Source organism: Pongo pygmaeus, chromosome 13, assembly GCF_028885625.2.
Source record: "Pongo pygmaeus isolate AG05252 chromosome 13, NHGRI_mPonPyg2-v2.0_pri, whole genome shotgun sequence".
Classification (NCBI taxonomy): Eukaryota; Metazoa; Chordata; class Mammalia; order Primates; family Hominidae; genus Pongo; species Pongo pygmaeus.
In genome coordinates this window covers 36,689,585-36,708,292 of record NC_072386.2, presented here as the reverse complement: position 1 = coordinate 36,708,292, position 18,708 = coordinate 36,689,585, and the positions used below count along the sequence as shown (strand labels likewise).

At 36.6% G+C, this 18,708-nt stretch overlaps 1 protein-coding gene across 11 annotated transcripts in view; it reads left to right on the top strand.

Moving 5' to 3' along the window:
• Positions 1–18,708, top strand: part of FOCAD (focadhesin) — a 315,699-nt gene that overhangs the window by 73,448 nt on the left and 223,543 nt on the right. For all 11 annotated transcript variants that reach the window (XM_054501249.2, XM_063650500.1, XM_063650493.1 and 8 more), the window contains 4 exons: positions 3,061–3,265; positions 6,682–6,888; positions 15,068–15,155; positions 18,166–18,368. In XM_054501249.2, the coding sequence (XP_054357224.1) occupies positions 3,061–3,265; positions 6,682–6,888; positions 15,068–15,155; positions 18,166–18,368 (703 nt within the window). The remainder of the gene's footprint in view (positions 1–3,060; positions 3,266–6,681; positions 6,889–15,067; positions 15,156–18,165; positions 18,369–18,708) is intronic.

The following is an 18,708-nucleotide window of genomic DNA, read 5'->3' as shown; positions in this document are numbered from 1 at the left end:
CTTGTGTATAGGTACATACACAATTGGTTACATTTTAAAACATTTTAAATCACTTTGGGATTTCAGATTGTCTGTTTTTTTAATATTCATTTTTTCCTAAGCCCTGGTAATTTCTTACTCCACTGAAGTGATGATTAATCATCAGATACCACATGCAGAATCTAAAATCAGAACAGATTAAGCCAAGGGGATTTTTAAATAGTATATTGTCCTTAAGGAAGTTCAACGTTTGCTCCTGATGTCAAATCATAATGGCATCTTGGAAATGTATTTCTATATATGAACCTTACATTTCACCTTCAGCATTTCAAAGTAGAAGAAAACCGATAAGCTATCCATGGATGCTGTTGACACCCGGATAGTATTTATTCTTTGGGGAATACATTATTAAAGAGAGATGGAGAAGGAAGTTTCTTAAATCTCTTTTCTGGAAACTTTCACTTTGTATTTTATACATACATTATCTGATTCCTTCATCTATCTTTTTTTAGTTTCCTAAAGTAGAAGGTGTGATAAAGATATATGTTTCAGTAATAATTATGAAGTGAAAAGTCCTTTTGATTTTTATAGATTGGATAAGTATTTGAGCTTATGATAAAAAAATTTCTTTGGACAGTGAGCTCTATGAGAGCAGGAACTTAATCTATTTTTATTTCTTGCTTTGTTTCCATCACGTAGATGAGTGAGGTATACTGTAGGTGGTCAGTAAATTTTACCAAGTGAATAAATTAATGAATGAATGAAATTTAATTGGCTTGGTAACTTTTACATTTTTATTAATGTTAATGGCATTTTGAAATCACATTGCTATGAAATGTATGGTATTATAAGACTATGTTGTCAAGCGTTATTTATTTTATTATAATTCTAAAAAATTCCCTTTTATTTTAGATTCAGGGGTATATGTGCAGATCTGTTGGAAGGGTATATTGTGTAGTGCTGAGGTTTGGCCTTTTATTGATTCTGTCACCCAGTAGTGAACAAAGTACCTAACCGGAAAATTTTCAGCCCTTTTCCCCCCTCCTTCCCATCCTCCTTTTGGAGTCCCAAGTGTCTGTTGTTCCCATCTTTATGTCTGTGTAAACCCAAGGTTTGGCTCCCACTCTTAAATGAGAACAGTCAAGCATAATTTAAATACCATTTCTTCCATGAAGTAATTGCACTTTATACCTTTCTTTTGGCAGTTGTCACTTTCTATCATCTAGTTCAGGATCATAACTGATTGTCAGACCGTATGCTTCTTGAGGATAGATAATTCTTATCTCATCTTTGTATCTTATCTAATCATTCCTTATATATAATGTGAAAAACATTAGAAAATAATGTCATGACATTTAATTGCATGCTAATTATAAAACTACTCTGTAACTTAGTGTAACTGAATTAATTAAATGATTGAGCATCTCTTTGAAGGCCTAGTATGTACAGTTATTGGTGATAATAGCAGTAAACAGAAATCCGTGGCCTCATTTGGTTTATAGTCTGTCAGGGGATACAGATATTAAGTGTGTGATAATAACAGCCTGTAGTCTCAGCTACTTGGGAGACTGAGGCAGGAGGATTTCTTGAGCCTAGGAATTCAAGGCTAGAGTGCACTATTATTGTGCCTGTGAATAGCCATTGCACTCTAGCCTGGGCAATGTAGCAAGACCTTGTCCCTTAAAAAAATGTAATGACAATAAATGCATTGTATCTTAGAAGCACATCTGTTGTGATCTGATCAAGGTGAAGTGTCAAGGAAGGACCTGAGAAAGTCATTTTAAAGCAGATAACTGAGGGATGATAGAAGCTAGGTAGCAGAAGGAATAGGAAGGGTAGAAGGGGAGAATATTACAGGTAGAGGGAATAGCAAGTGAGAAGAAAGCCCAGATGGCTTGATAAAGACCTGAAAGGAGTTTAGTGTGGTTTAGTGGTGAATGAAGAGCAAGAAATGAAGCTGGAAAGATAAACAGAGGCCAAATGATGGAGGGTGTGTGTGAATTGGGCTGGATACTGTTTAGGCTAGTTAATGACATGACCATATTTTTATTTTTGATGATCATTCTGGTATTTTAGTGAATTTGGACTAGGAGTTTTCAGGATATAATGAAATCTAAATAGATACAAAAGATTTTTAGGGTGGGAAGTGCTTAAGAAGACCTTGACAAATTACTTCACCTCTCTCTCCTTCAGTTTCTTTATCCGTGTTATGAGGATAATATTATTTTTTATTTCATAGGGTTGTGGTGAGGATTAAATGGATTTAAAGACATAACATGCAGTAACTTGAACACTGTAAGGGTTAACAGGTTAACAAGTAAATGTTAACTGTCATCATAATCATCTTGGGATGTTTTTCTGGATTTGTTTTATGTAGATCCTCACCTGTAGAGTTTTTCCAAAAATGCATGTTTGTGTCATACTGCTGGAGAGGTGATCCTGACATCTGTAATTCTAGAAAGGTTGTCAGGTGATTCTTTTTATTAAGATGGAGTCTCACTCTGTTGCCAGGCTGGAGTGCAGTGGAGCAATCTTGGCTCACTGCAACCTCTGCCTCCTGGGTTCAAGCGATTCTCCTGCCTCAGCCTCCTGAGTAGCTGGGACTACAGGTGCGTGCCACCATGCCCAGCTAATTTTTGTATTTTTAGTAGAGACAGGGTTTCACCATGTTGGCCAGGATGGTCTCTATCTCTTGACCTCGTGATCTGCCCGCCTCGGCTTCCCAAAGTGCTGGGATTTTTACAGACGTGAGCCTCCGTGCCCAGCCCAGATGATTCTTGTGTTCACTAAACACTGATTTTGGAGATGTAGTTGCTATTCTAATGTGCAAATAGAGACTCTCTTCTTCCTGGGCATCTAGCTTACAGTCTCCAGGTGTTGAATAATTTTCCTCAGTGTACAAAGAACTGTTTGGCATAGATGTAGGCAGGTCATAGCGGAATAGAAGAATCATAAAAAGAAGTTACACTTGATGATATGGTAGTTTATGTTATGTCATGAACTATAAGTTGATATTTGCCACTTACCTGCTTGATAGTGTGTTTAACTCAATAACTGGCTAATGCATTTCATGTCTTATAGGTCAGAAGTTTCATGCATTCAAATAATGGCACCATTTCTGTGGTATCTGTATTGTGAACCATCTCAGTTACAAGAATATGCTAAACTCCGACTAGCCCTGCTGAAAGTCTTACTTCAACCCCAGGTTCTTTGTGACAAGGATCAACCATCAATACTGGAACAGCAGATACTTCAACTGTGTTGTGACATAGTTCCATGTTTGCAGGTAAGGTCTTCGTCCTTCTCCACAAATATAGCATCAGCATCAGTAAGTGTTGTTATTGTCATAGACAAAGTAGTTCTAGAACATAAGTGATTTGGCAAACTCAGACATGATCCTCGCTCTAGAAATGCTTACAATCTTTTGGGGAAGATGAAAGAAGCAAAACCTAGATTTAATATGAATATGCTATATTCGATGTTAACTAAATACACAGAAATTATAAATCAACATAGTCCATTTTGGGAATAGCAAGCATGAAAACTTTCCTTTGTTTAAGAAACAGTTATCAGGTAAAAGATTTTGAGTTGAGTTTCTTCTGTGTAGACATTGGGACAGTAACAAGGAAAAAAAAGACCTCTGTGCACATTGAAAAAAAAAAAAAAAAAAAGATGTGTCTCAGGGCATAAATAGCTCTGAGGATGCAAAGCCTGGCCAGCTGAGTGCCCCCTAGATTCCAGCTTCCACATGTCCCCTTACAACATATGCAGCAGCTCTCAGGGATCCTGCTCTTGAGAAGCACACATGTAGTAAATGAGTTAGGACAAGTACTGTACATATATTCTTATAATTCAAAGTAGAAAGATGAAAGGTGGTTAACAGAGGTATGGATAAAACACGGACACAGTTCAGGGGAAAGAGAAATTTGAGTCATTGTCTCTATAACTGCATATGAATAAAAAAATCCAGTTGCCCAGGTGTTGTGATTTTAGTGTAGTGATTCATTTATCAGTCCATCTCTTCCCATCATCTAGGTTTGCTATTTGCCTGGAATCTGAGCACCATGCTGCTTAGCTGGTGGAGGGAATCTGTGAACATATTTCAAAGCGATCACTTGAAGTCACACATGACCTGCTTTAAGTTTGTGTTAGCAGGGAGTGACTTGAGTAAATCTTTCTTCTGCGACTCATAGATAGGCTTTCCTGTAATCAAGGCAGAGAAAATTTAATTAAAATGAATTCTCCTGTGGCTTTTCCAAAGCTTTTGTTTTGTGCGGGCAATAAAGCAATGTATAGGCAGAACATCTTGAACTAGGGTACATTTTTCACATCATGGCTGCGTTACCCTGTTCTGTGCTCCTTGGCAAAGGTTTGTCTTCATCTTATGAACCTGTGTTGACAAGCTTAAATGCTTTTAGAAATGAGCTCAGTGGAATATTTCTGGGAATTGTGGCTTTTTAACCTAACAGTTATGTGAGAAAAAAGGGGATACATCATTTGGAAGTACTGGAACTAGTGACATTAGCATACTTAATCAGTTTAACAAATCAGCTTTATTAGAATGAAGCATGTGAGGGTTGGACGTGGTCTTAGAGACTATATAATCCATTTCCCACCCAATACAGATGTTTCTTTTTTTTTTTTCTATTTTTTTTCTTTTATTATTATTATTATTATTATTATTATACTTTAGGTTTTATGGTACATGTGCCCAATGTGCAGGTAAGTTACATATGTATACATGTGCCATGCTGGTGCGCTGCACCCACCAACTCGTCATCTAGCATTAGGTATATCTCCCAATGCTATCCCTCCCCCCTCCTCCCACCCCACAACAGTCCCCGAAGTGTGATGTTCCCCTTCCTGTGTCCATGTACATCTCTGAAACATGACTATCTCATGGCTAATTGAATATTTTAGTGATAGAGGAAGCATACTGTTTTGCAAGGCAACCATTTTTTTTAGCAAGTACTTTTTGACCTTCATTTTTCGAATTCATTCATTTCCATTCTTCTCAGAACAAAATGAAATAAGCTTTTAAAAAAACCCCATCTGTATCCTATCTTGTCTTGTTTTTCTCCCTTTCCTTCCCGTTTTTCCTTCCTTCCTTTCCTCCTCACCTCCCTCCCTTCCTTATTTTTTTCTTCACTTTTTTAATCTCTCCATTGCAAATGGTTTCCCAACTTTTCTCTGTTTTGTTTTGCCAGGAATTTTCTAGTTTATTGGTGCTCAAAATATGTTACTATGAAATGATCTTCTTAGAGCTGACTACAATGCTGTTGATGTGGCCTTACTTATACTGAGCACTAAGACAGAATCACATTTAAATTTTAAAAAACAAGTTTTAGAAATAACCATGCAACCTTGTTGACCAATGATGAAAGAATGGTCAGTGAAACTCCTTTTTCTATTTCTTCTCCTTCCAGTTGCTCTTTCATTTTATAGATGTAGAATCATCCTTTTCATTTTAATTGTGACTCTTGTCACCTCACATATTACCTATTGTATTATTAAATAATATATTTCTACATAAAGACAGAATGTTACTTCAAAATTATGCTTGTTTAGAACTTTGATAATGTTAAAGATTAGAGAGCCTTTAATGCTAGCTTGCTGAGATTGTCTTTTGAACTTTTTTTTGTTATGGAAAATTAGAAATGTACACATAAATGCACTCAAGGAAATATATTGTCAAGTAAACATTAGGCTTTATTTTAAATCTGTCTCTTCTCTGTGGCCTTTTGACTTTCCTACTGTATGTTTGCAAGAGAGCAAAATAATTTATACCAGACTGTTTATGTTTATTTTTTATAACAATGTTTTCTGCTATTTCTTCTGTTTGATCTTTTAATATCTTTTTTCTCTTGTTTGCTAGCAACTAATTTTTCTCTCTGTGTATAACTAATAGTCATTTGGGTTATTATGGTGATAACCACTGGTAAAAGGTACAGCCGGTCAACCGTAGGCTTTCTTCTTGATGAATTTAACAGACACAGGCTCCTGATTGAAGCAGATGGTCCGTTGTTTGTAATCTCTGGGAAGTGCCAGTGTGTCTGTGAGCAGGACCATATCCTTAATACCAACTCCAGAATTTTGATCAGAACAGCTGGGTTTCAATTGCATTGGGATTTTCAAGAGCACCCAAGTCCTTCCTATCTAATACATTAGCCTGTTGAGAAGACACTCTACCATTTGAATATGGTCTTTTACTATATCTGCCAAGTGTGGAAATGATACTCTCAGTTAAGGCTGCCTGAGCAAGTATCTTGCAGATAAAGGGCTTAGTACCATGTTAGAATAACATGGTGAACCTTTACTATCAGGTATCTATGTTGGAATTGTAGAAATGAGAGTTCATTTGGAGAATTCAAAACTAAACTTAATTTCCCTCGACATGTTGTCATTGTCATGTAACTTGTTTTAAGACATCTGCACTCAGAGAAGCTAGGAAAATAAAGGAAAAGAAATTTGTGCCAGCCAGCAATAACAAAAACAGTAGCAAATTGGATTTTGGTTAGTAACCAAAGGATAAGGTGCAGTTGTATAGTTAATCCTTCATTGAGTTCTGTAACTCTTTTTCATCTCCTTTAAGTCTTTATAAGTTTAGAGAAAAAATTATATTGTTGAAAGCTTTTTGTGTACCTTAAAATTATCTTTTGGTTTGTGTATTTTTTAATATCATATAATGACTTTTTTAAACAGATAAAAGATTTGATACAGACAACAGAAGCGATGATGTTTATTGAGGAAGTATATTTAAGCCTTTTGCGTCATCCTGTTTTCTGGAAAATTCAGCTTACCCAGATGACTCTTCAGCTGCTGTGTGTCGGTGAAGTCAGCTTAAAGATAACTGGTGAATGTTCATCTTCAATTCACCTCTTAGAGCACAGTGTTGAACTTCTGAAGGAGGTAAGGATAGTAGTATATTATACTGTTCATGCGTTGCTATAAAGAAATACCTGAGACTTGGCAATTTATAAAGAAAAGAGATTTAATTGGCTAACAGTTTGGCAGGCTGTACAGGATGCATGGTGCTGGCATCTGCTTAGCTTCTGGGGAGGCCTCAGGAAACTTAAAATCATGGTGGAAGGTGAAGCAGGAGCTAGCACTTCACATGGCTGGTGCAGGAGTGAGAGAGAGGAGTGGCGAGAGACTACACACTTTTAAACAACCAGATCTCAATCATTATCACAAGAACAGCACCAGGAGGATTGTGCTAAACCATTCATGAGGAACACCTTTGTGATCCAGTCACCTGCACCAGACCCCACTTCTAACATTGGGGATTACAATTCGACATGAGATTTGGGCAGGGCCATAGTTCCAAACCATATCAGATAGACGTTTTATTGTGTCAGTTATCACTCAAGTGAGTCTTTCAATAACTGGGTGGATCTGCTCATTTAGTTTGCATATCAGAGGCATTTTGATCTAATACCATTAGAGCATATTGCTATTGCAATACTAGTAATATCATTTATTAGAAAAAGAAATCATTAAAATACTCTTTAGATCATCAATTAAAGATCACCACTGTGACTTTTTTTTTCATTTATTCATGCAGAACACAAGTATTGAACATTTACTATATGCCAGGCTTTATAGAATACATAGATGAAAAGGTAAATTCTATGACCTCAAGAGACTTACAGACATGCAAATAACTAAATTATAGTACAATAAGAGAAAGGATTTTGTGGGAGTATATTTAAAGTGTAATGGGAGAACAAGGTTCAGGAGGTAGGGCATGAGTTGAGATTTGAAGACTGAATGGAATGTGCCTGGTACAAGGGCCTGGGAAGGGCATTCCAGCTGTAGAACAGCACGTGCCCAAATAAAGAAACATGAAAGAGTAGTCAAGCTTGGCTTATTCAAAAAAACAAGAGGATGTTGGGTATTGTTGAAGGATTAAGCTGTGGCAAATAGGGCTGGGCCTGTCTTCCATGCCACACAAATGAGTTTACATTTTATCCTCTAGGCAATGACATGCTGTTTGAGACCTTTCAGCAGATCTCATTTTTTAATGTGTGGAAGATCTTTCTCATAGGAGGATGGAGGAGGGTTTGGGACCGCACACCACTAATAGGGTAGGAAGTGAGGAGGATGTCTTAGGCAGGCTACCACAGACTGGGTGGCTTAACCAACAAAAATGTATTTATTGGTCGGGTGCAGTGGCTCTCACCTGTAATCCCAGCACTTTGGGAGGCTGAGGCAGGCAGATTATTTGAGGTCAGGAGTTCGAGAGCAGCCTGACCAACATGGTGAAACTTCGCCTCTACTAAAAATACAAAAAATTAGCTGGGTGTGGTGGTACATGCCTATAATCTACTCGTGATAGTGAGGCAGGAGAATTGCTTGAACCCTGGAGGCAGAGGTTGCAGTGAGCCGAGATTGCGCCACTGCACTCCAGCCTGGGCGACACAGCAGGACTTTGTCTCAAAATACATAAATAAACAAATAAAATTATTTCTCAGAGTTCTGAAGGCTGGAGAGTCCAAGCACAGGGTGCTGGCTGATTCTGTTCTTGATGAGGACTCTTCCTGGCTTGCAGCTGGCTTTCCTCGCATGATAGGGAGAATATGAGCTCTGTGGTGTCTTATGAGGACACTATCCAGATTGGATTAGGGCCCCACCCTGATGACCTCACTTGACCTTAATTACTTCCTTACTCCAAATACAGTCACTTGAGGGTTAGGGCTTTAACGAATACATTTTGAGAGGACACAGTTCAGCCCATAGTCAGGGCCTAATGAGGGAAATGGAAGTGGGAAAAGGGAGACATAGAAGACAGAATCAATAGGGCTTTATGACTGATTAGATGGTCAAGGAGAAGGGTCCTTGATAGAATCTCAGCTTTCTGTTTTGGGCTCCTGGATGATGCTGTTCACTTTGAGAAATGGTAGCTGATGTTGGAGGGAAGATGATTAATTTGATTTCAGATATGCTTGACTTGAGGTATGTATGGATCATAGATAGTTGGATATATGGTTTTGAAATTTAGGCTAGAAGTCTAGGCTAAAGGTGTATATTTGTAGACATTAACTTTGGGGTGGGGATTTTAAACACGGGACTGGATGACAGGGCTTGTGGTGGAACTCTGGGGTGTTTGTGGTTGTTATTTGGAATTTACTGATAAAGAGGAGTCTGAGAAAATATGTCTAGAAGGATCATATATAACCAGCAGAGTCAGATGACAAGAAAATCAAGGGAAGGAATATCTCAATAAGAGGGAGTGGTCAGCAGTGTCATGTGTCATGGAGCGATGGTGTAAAAGTAAGGGATGGAGAGTATTCTCAGGATATAGCATATAAAAGCTTATTGTTAACATTAGAGGGAGCAGTTTCAGCAGGGTGGTGGTGGTGGTGGTGGTGGTGGTGGTGGGGAAATTGGAATTAAGGGAGTGTGAATGGCAGGTGAGGAAATGAGAGAGTAAATGTAGATTTTGATGGAAGATGGGAGCCCAGGAAGACTCAAGTATTATAAGTCATTTGTCAATTTGCCAATCTTATGATTAGAATGATTTTATATATACTGGGACTCTAAATAACATATTTTCTATTATACAGTTACATATGTATCTTATATATAGTAGATATATATATGTATAATATATCAGGTATAATTATATTTTACAGATATAATTATGTTATATATCATATAGATAGTATATAAATGCATATAGATAGATGTTTTATAGATAAATATTATATAGAAAGATATTTTATAGATCAGTATTATGTAGATAAATTGCCAGTTCTGTTAACTGTAAATGTAATAGTCATGGGTAAACCCCATATTTTTCCTGGGTACTTTTAGTAGATTCATGTGAGTAGCAATTATAATTTCATAGAGTTTAGTCCTTTTTAGTATAATTCTCTGACCGTTTTATTGTGTATTTTCCCCCCACCTTTAGCATATGTTTATTAAGCAGATGCCTATGGCAAACGCTTTGCTATGGCAATTAGTTGAAAGCAGACAAGGTTCATGACGCTCATGTTTTAGTCAAATGGTTCAAACTAGTGTGCATAAAAATCACTAGGCAGAGTTTGTTAAAAATGCACATGCCTGGGCCTTATCCTTAATGATATTGAATTAGCAGGTCTGAGTGCGGCCCAAGTATTCTCTATTTTAGAGTAGCACCCACAGGTGATTTTTATCATTTATTTTGCACATAAGGCAAATAGTACATAGATCAAAATATAGAACTTTGAACCCATCACACAGATCAAGAAATAGAAGTTTCTAGCCACCACAGAAGTTCTCCACAAGCCCAGTCCTAATCATAACCTCCTTTTTCCCCTGACTATTCTGACTTCTATAGTAACTACTTTCTTACATTTCTTTATAGTTTTGTCATCTCAGTGTGTATCTCTAATCACCGTAATATGTTTTCGGGTATGTGTGTGTGTGTGTGAGAATTTTTAAGTGTCTTTCCAATTAAAGGTCATCCCCTTTCGTTTCCTCCCCCACTTTTCTTCCCTGCAGTTTGTGTACTGAATAACCTGGCTTGTGTGAGCTGGAGAGTTTCCTATCTTCTGGATTTTGCTGATTGCATCCATATAGTGCCCTTTAATACAGTGGTCCCCAACGCCTGGGCCACAAACTGGTATTGGTTCCTTACTTGTTAGGAACTGGGCCACACACAGGAGGTGAGCAGCCCAGTGAGCCAGCATTACTGCCTAAACTCCATCTCCTATCAGATCAGCCAATGCATTAGATTCTCACAGGAGCATGAACCCTATTGTGAACTGTGCATGCGAGGGATCTAGGTTGTGTGCTCCTTATAAGAATCTAAATAATGCCTGATGATCTGAGGTGGTACAGTTTCATCCCGAAACCATTCCCTGCCCCAGGTGTGTGGAAAAATTGTCTTCCATGAAACCAGCCCCTGGTGCAAAAAAGGCTGGGGACCACTGCTTTATGTGTTTCTCTGTTCAAAGGTAGTTAGCTCTAAAGGTTTGACTGGATTCAGGATATTTTGTTTTTTGTTTCCAAGACTACAGGGGGTGGTGTGTTCTGTCATCAAGAGGCACAATGTGTGTTGCTTTTCTTTTTATGATGTTAGTAGTTGTTGGTATGCAATGCCTATTTCTATTAATTCATTAGGAGTTGCAGAGTGGTAATGTTCTAATCCTATCATTCCTTCTTCATTTATTAGCTGGAATAATTCCATAAAAAGAATCCCCCTCCCCCAATAACCTACTAGTTGGTTATCCAGTGGTAAAGGAAAGTTAGGATAAATGCTTTACTCTTTTGCCTTTTTCTTTATTTACTAACTTTAAAAAGTATTATGAATTCATGAATTTAAACATATTTGATGCACTTCAGTCTATCACAGATATTATCCATATTGAATTTTAAATTGTCTTATTTTGGCCACTGGGAATCTATTAATAAGTGGCTCTTGAATCTAATTTTTAAAAATGTTTTTGATTATAATGTAGAGTCACAGGATACTAATGTCATTTAGAAGAATGAAAAGATTTTTGGTGAGGGAAGGTCCTATTTATGTCTCTCATTTGCCCAATGTTTTAACAGTTTTAGAAGGAAATAACAATTAGTAGAACTGTTGAAATATTTGTATAATGAAGTTTTCTGTCCCCCAGCCCCATCTTAGTGTTCCTGAAGTTAAAGAAGTAAGCCTAGGAAAATTAATTTGTGAACATATGCTATAGGTCTATATGTACTACAATTTGAAATAGAATGAAGTGGAATGAAGCAGTCTTGTGTATTTTGACACCATACCTACATTTCTGTATCACTGGGTTTATCAGCTGGATGTTTTGTTCAAATATTATATTAACTTTTTCCTACTCTGTTCTCTTTCTACTCTTATATCAGAGTTGTATCATTGTACATTGAAAATGGATTTATTTCTTAGGCTGCATTAGTTTTTGTGGACTTGGTCTTAGTCGAGCCATTTTTAGCCTGATTAGAATAATCATAACTTAAGGTCCTTTCCATTTCAAGCAAAATAAATATACCCTGACCAGCAAAATTAGGCAAAAATGATGCTCATTGGGAGGAGATTGGGTACCTCTCAAAGTGAAGAATGAGTGAAACATTTCAGCATTGGGAAGGGTCGGAAACTTGTGATTTCCAAGACACTACTAGCTGATGACTCAGTTCCAACCAACTTTCTTCACTGTGTGTCTCAGTTTAAGTTTTCAGATTTTGTAGGAAAAATGATCTGTTTGGCCCATCTTGGCTTGATCAAGCTCTGGCCAGGGGAACAGAGTACGTAGCAAAGTTATGGCACTGGAGGATTGTTTGGGTTGGGCCACCATCTTTGTTTTGTCTGCTACCTTCTCATACCTTGTTTTCTCTTTAAAAATACTTTTCCATGACTATGCTGTAAAGTCCTTGAGAAAAGGGACTATTTTGTCCACAGTGGCATTCGTAGACCCAGCATATGTGCTTAGTGCCTGGTGCATAGGTGGTGTTTAGTGCTATTTTTGTTTGACTTGAGGACAAAAAGTATGGACTCCAGGTTGTTTTCTGTTACTGGGACTCCTCCAACATCTGTGGCTGAGTATAAAGGCATTTACTCATTTTTTGTATTTTATTTCATTTTTTAAAATTTCCTTGTTTTATTTTATATATTTTATTTCCTTATTTATTGTATTGTATTTTATTTATTTATTTTATTTTCGGGCTCTGAGTTAGCCTGAGTTTCCCTAACGGCAAAAGTAGAGCCTGGGTTTCCACAAAAGCAAAGGCTTATATGACTGGAGTTCATCTGACAATGTGATCCCAGCAAGCAGTCGGAGAGGGACAAGAGGAGTGAAGTGTGGAAGGTGGGAGAGGCAATACAGGCATCATCAAGTAGGCTACTGCTACGAGCAACTAGTTGCTTGATACCACAGAATCTTCTGAGAAGCCTTATGAAAGAAGGATCTGGAATTAATGGGAAAGCATTTATCTATGGGGTATTATTGCCGATTTGTCAGCTTTGGCTTATGGGGCTTTAACTTCCTTGTACTTCTAGAGTGCGCTATTCTGGGGCAGGAAGCAAGAGGTGCATGGTGGGGCCTTAGGGGAGAACCATTAGGTTGCACCTGTGCAGAGCCAGTTACCACAGCAGTAGCTGTAGCATTTGAAGTGTGCAAAGGGGATGTCTGACACAGGGTTTTATTAAAAGATCTTATTAAATGGTACTATCCTTTGGTGTCCATTAAAAATCAATCAATCAAAAAACTTGTAACCACTAGACTTGTAAGCAGTTTAAGATTTATGTGGTCTAATCCTCCACCATTGACTTTTCCTTATTTTTGATCTTGAATCTCCACCTCTTTTCCATTCACCCTCTATTCTGAACAGGCCAGTCTCACCCTTCCTGGAGAAGGCCATTTTTGTTTTTGCCTTCATACTTTTAAGTTCCATCCACTTAAAAATATTTCTGTTCCATTTCAGAACTCTAAAAAGCTACTTTATGGCCCTTGCAGTAATAGCTTATGTGAAAAAGGCTTTCCAATAATAGCATTACTATACAGCAGTGCTTTTCTTTGTTGTTTATCCTCTTGGAATCTAGTGAATCTGAGGTTTAAGTGATCTTGTTGGTTTTCCTTTTGTTTTTTATGGACATGCAGAAATTGAAATGAAATTGAGGAAGATCTAGCAAAGAATGGTATGATAGTATATACTGTAAGTGTGTTGGTTTCAAAATGCATGTATTATCCTCAAATAGATAAGAGTTGCTTCATTGTTCTCGACTGTATTTCAAAACAATGAACACATATATTCCTAAAATACATAGATTGGAATATATCCCATTTTTAAAAATTCACAAATTTTTTTCTTTTGTTGTTTTTTTTTCAAAAGTCCATAAACAAGCACATGAGGGGATTTTGTAGGTTAATTTCACTCTTCAAATGGTAAAACTGAGATTTTAGAGGGTATTTGTTAATATGATAGTATCTTCAAGATTATAACTTCTGAGTATGTCAAATTATATTGTTTCCACTCAGGCAGGTGGTCCTTTAACATGTGGCTCTCACAGATTTCCTTTTTTTCCTGTTTTTTTTTTTTGTTTGCCTGTCTTTATTATTCATAGGTACTTCTGCTCTGCAGGCACTTCTGTAAACTTCAGAATAGTCATTTTAGCTGAACCTTTCTTCTTTAGTACCATAATACATTAAGATTTTCTTTATTTGGAAACCTCAAATAACATGTCACTTGTGTTTTATTAATATTTATTAAAACCTAATATACACGTTTTTTTTTTCATTTAGTTTATATACTTGGTGAACTTAATGATTTTCCATTTCTATGGTCATTGCTCTGCTACATTTAAATATGCTTAATGAATTATGGTAATTCAAAAATAATCTCTACCTCCCTGGCACTAATATTTCTTTTATTGTGATATGATTTACTAAAATTTGTTTAGTGTAATTCATTATGCAAGTTATATAGATGAATCATGTCTGTATTAGGTAAGTAGAAAATTGAACTACTTTTCAGAAATGAAATATTATTAAATTTAGTATTTTAGGCAACTTTCAATGGTTTTTAAAGATTGACTGTTTAGAAGAGACTTGCTGATCTGCTGTGTTGAGTTTTCCGTCTGAATTATTTGGTTTATAGCTTCTTGCTTTTTGGCCATATAATACATCATTTTGAATTTATGTGTGACTGTGTGGCATTGACTAATTCTTTCTTTTTTTTTTTGAGATGGAGTCTCGCTCTGCCACCCAGGCTGGAGTGCGGTGGCACCATCTCGGCTCACTGCAACCTCCACCTCCTGGGTCAAGCAATTGCCTCCTGAGTAGCTGGGAAATTAGCCCGGCTAATTTTTTTGTATTTTTTTAATAGAGATGGGGTTTCACCAAGTTGGCTGGGCTGGTCTCGAACTTCTGACCTCGTGATCCACTCGCCTCGGCCTCCCAAAGTGTTGGGGTTACAGGCGTGAGCTGCCACGCCCGGCTGACCAATTCTTTCTTTAGTAGAGCACACTTGCTGTATAAATAAATTTGTGTAATAGGCTTGCAGTCTTTCATATTAAATATATTCTTCCTGGATACATGTTACAAAGCCATGGTTCTGGGAACTTCTTTAACAACTCCTTTTTCCCCCTCTGTTCTTTTAGGATTTTCCTGTTGAACTGGTCATAATTGGAATAGCTTTACTACTTCTACAGACTCCAGCAAGTCAGCAGAAGCCAATCTTAAATCTAGGTAAATAAAAATACAGTCACTAGAGTAAACTGTAAATATAACATGAGTATTGATAGGATTCAGTTGAACTATGTATCATGCTATCTTGTGTATTTTGAGTTTCCATCTGTAATTTTTAAAATTATAAAATAGAATTTTTTTTCTTGTCTAATAAGGTGTTACCTTGTGCAAGGTTTAACATAACATAATTTACCAAGTGTCTCGGCTGCATGTTAGAAGGTTATAATCTAACCTTATATAGCAGTAACATTCAGGAATATATTGAATGGCATAGCACCTTATTCAACATTGTACAGCAAAATGGAAAGCTTTAGTATAAAATCCTTGAAAGAAAAGTGTTTAGTAGTTGTAGTTATTTTTAAAACTCTCCATACCTTTACTATTCAAAATGTGCTGCATTGAACAGAATTTAACTTACGGTTATTGCTTTATCTAACTAGAACAAATGAAAGATAATATTCTTTTGACAGTCCAGTATTGATTTAAAGAAAAGTGAAGGAGTGGGCCAAGGGAGGCAAAAATGTTCTAGTTAAGAAGAATGTGGTAAAGAAGCTAGTTGCCCTATCTGGCAGATTGGCAAATAAGTCATACTTTTAAAATGTGGCTTTTACATTGGTGTTGCCTCACTTTACTTGGTCTGATCCAAAATAATCCACATAACAGTGAGAGCTCTAAATTATGTTGTATAGTGCCATGATATGTTGATATGCTGCTGTTCTTATTTTTAAAAAGTACGTGAGAGGCCAGGCGCGGTGGTTCATGCTTGTAATCCCAGCACTTTGGGAGGCCAAAGTGGGTGGATCACCTGAGGTCAGGAGTTCGAGACCAAGCCTGGGTGATATGGTGAAACCCTGTTTCTACTAAAAATACAAAAAAATTAGCTGGGTGTGGTGGCGCATGCCTGTAATCCTAGCTACTTGGTTGGCTGAGGCAGGATAATCACGTGAACCCGGGAGGCAGAGGTTGTAGTGAGCCGAGATCGTGCCATTGCACTCCAGCTTGGGCAACAAGAGCGAAACTCCGTCTCAAAAAAAAAAAAAAAAAATGTGTGAGATAAATACTTATTGTATAGCTCATTCTTCTGGGCATTTTAATTCATGATTTTGGGAGTGAATTGCTCTTTCACCTACAGCGTGCCTTGGAAATGGCTTTAGCACATGGAGGGGATCCTTGGCTCCTAGGCTTAGATTCCTCCCCTGCATTTGGCTACTGGCTTTATGTTCACTTATGCCTTCCCTCCACAGTCTGATCTGGTTTTTGCCTTTTTCTTATAGCAGTGCACATGGAATCTTCCCATAGGTATAATTTACCAGTGCTGGTACTTCTGACAGCTGTAGTTTTATTTTTTAAAACAGCTTTATTGAGGTGTAATTTACGTACCATAAAATTCAGAATAAAGTGTTTTCTAGTAAATTTATAGATTTGTGCAACCAGCACCACTGTCTATCATCTGCCCAAAATTTCTTGTGATCATTTGTAGTTAATCCTCATTTTCACCCTCAGCCCCAGAGAAACACTAATCTGCTTTTTGTCTCTGTAGATTTGCCTTTTCTAGACATTTCATATGAATGGATTTTGTTTTCTGACAAAAAAATTCTAAAGCCTCAGAAAATCCACATTTTAAATTCTGAAGCTATGTTCTTATATTGTGGTTCATGTGTAAGAGAAAGATAATACAGTATCAAACAGTCAAATACTTTTATTACTTGCTGGTTAGCAGACTTTTTCTTTCTCTCATAAACCAATATCTCTGATTTGAAGTTACCTTAGAGTGAATAAACCGTACTGAACACTGCTAAGCCAATATATCATGTTGGAAAGTGAGGAACAACTGTGGGGAAAGAGTATTCAAAGAAATAGGATAACCAAGAGAGTATTGATTATTCCAAATTTAAAAGATTTATATATATGTTAATTTTTATGTTAATGTAATATTACACTATGTAGTTGTTAACTGTAGCCTGGATTACAAATAGCAATTTATAAAAATGCCTGGAATATTTAGATTTATAATTTAGGCTATTAAAATATTACTGTTATATTCATTTCCTGTTACATTAAAGATAATGGATTTTCATAGAATCTCAGAAACAATTATGGATTAAGACCAATATTTGGGCAAGAAAAGTAAATTAGTAGTGTTAGAGTAACAGGTGTTTGTACTTAATATCATGTTAAGGTTTGACCTCCAGATGATGTAAAATAAAATGCTGACAACTCGTTGACATGATTCAAGGCTTGTATAATTATTTTTGCTGTAGTGGGGAAATCAGATGAATATTTTGATAATTTAACTTTGAAGCCCATGAATAACATCTTTTAGTAAATCATGGTTAATTACATGACTTTGAAAAAAATATTGTGAAAAAAGTACATTTATGCCTTAACTCATTCAGTTAATAGTCTAGAGACTCTACATGTAAATCAGTTATTGTATAACTGTATGTATCTGGTGTGTAAGTTGTTTCCATGTTAAAGAACCATTCACTAATTTTTTTTGTTGTTGTTATTTTGGTTCTGGACTTTGGGACTTTCACAATCTGCTTCTTAGCAATTACAGCTGAAGGGCAGTCCTGCTTCACTTTGCTGTTTACTTAAGCATCTGCTAATAGGATTCTTAGCTGCGTTTGTAAAGGACGCATGTATGTTGGGCTTGTTATCCACTGATCCGGGAATTCTTGGTCTCTTAGCTCTGATTGCTGAGGGCAATACTAGCATCTCAGAGGATATTAAGGAAAAATGTTGAATTGTATTTTTTAAAAAATTCATATTGACCTAAAAGAGTATCATCAATTTTTCAGTTATATATGTTAACAGCTTATTTTATATAATAGTTTATTTATACTCCTTTTATTTCCTTTTAGGATAAGATTTATCATCCTAGTTATGTGTCTGACCCAGTTGTAAAAGGGAAGAAAACTTTCTTGCAATATCATTCTTAAGCAAAATTGCATTTTGTTTGACTGTGGTATTAATTTTTAAAAATGTACATTATTGTTTTGATGAATAGCTTTGAAGCTCTTCTCTGTTACTGAGGATCAGAAAATCCCAAAGTCCTCTCTGCTGCTAGTGATGCCAATTCTGCAGATACTGTCTTCTACTGCCTTGGAAGACTGTATATCTGTGGATGAAGAAGGTCCCTCTAGGCAGCAGTTGGCTCTAAACCTTTTGGAAATGATACAGCAGGAATGTTACAGAGATGACCACCAAAAGGTAATGAATCTATCCTTGTTTCTCTTAAATAAAGTGTCGATGTGGGATTTAGGTCTTTACAGATAATCTTGCCTCCTGATGAAGCATCTGTTTGTTATCAGACTTTACCATTCAGTCAGGTAATGCTGTTGGAGATCTCAACATATTCTTCTGGACTTAAAAAGGGATAGTAGTCCTGTTGTGAAATAAGTTTGAAAATGCTGTATGATCTTTTTTTTCTCTGAAAATCCAGTGCACAATACTAAAGATCCTGAAGAGTTCTTCAGAAAAGGAACTAATTCTATTTAACCTGATGCTTCTCGAATATATTTGAACATGGAATCATTTTTTAAAATTATAC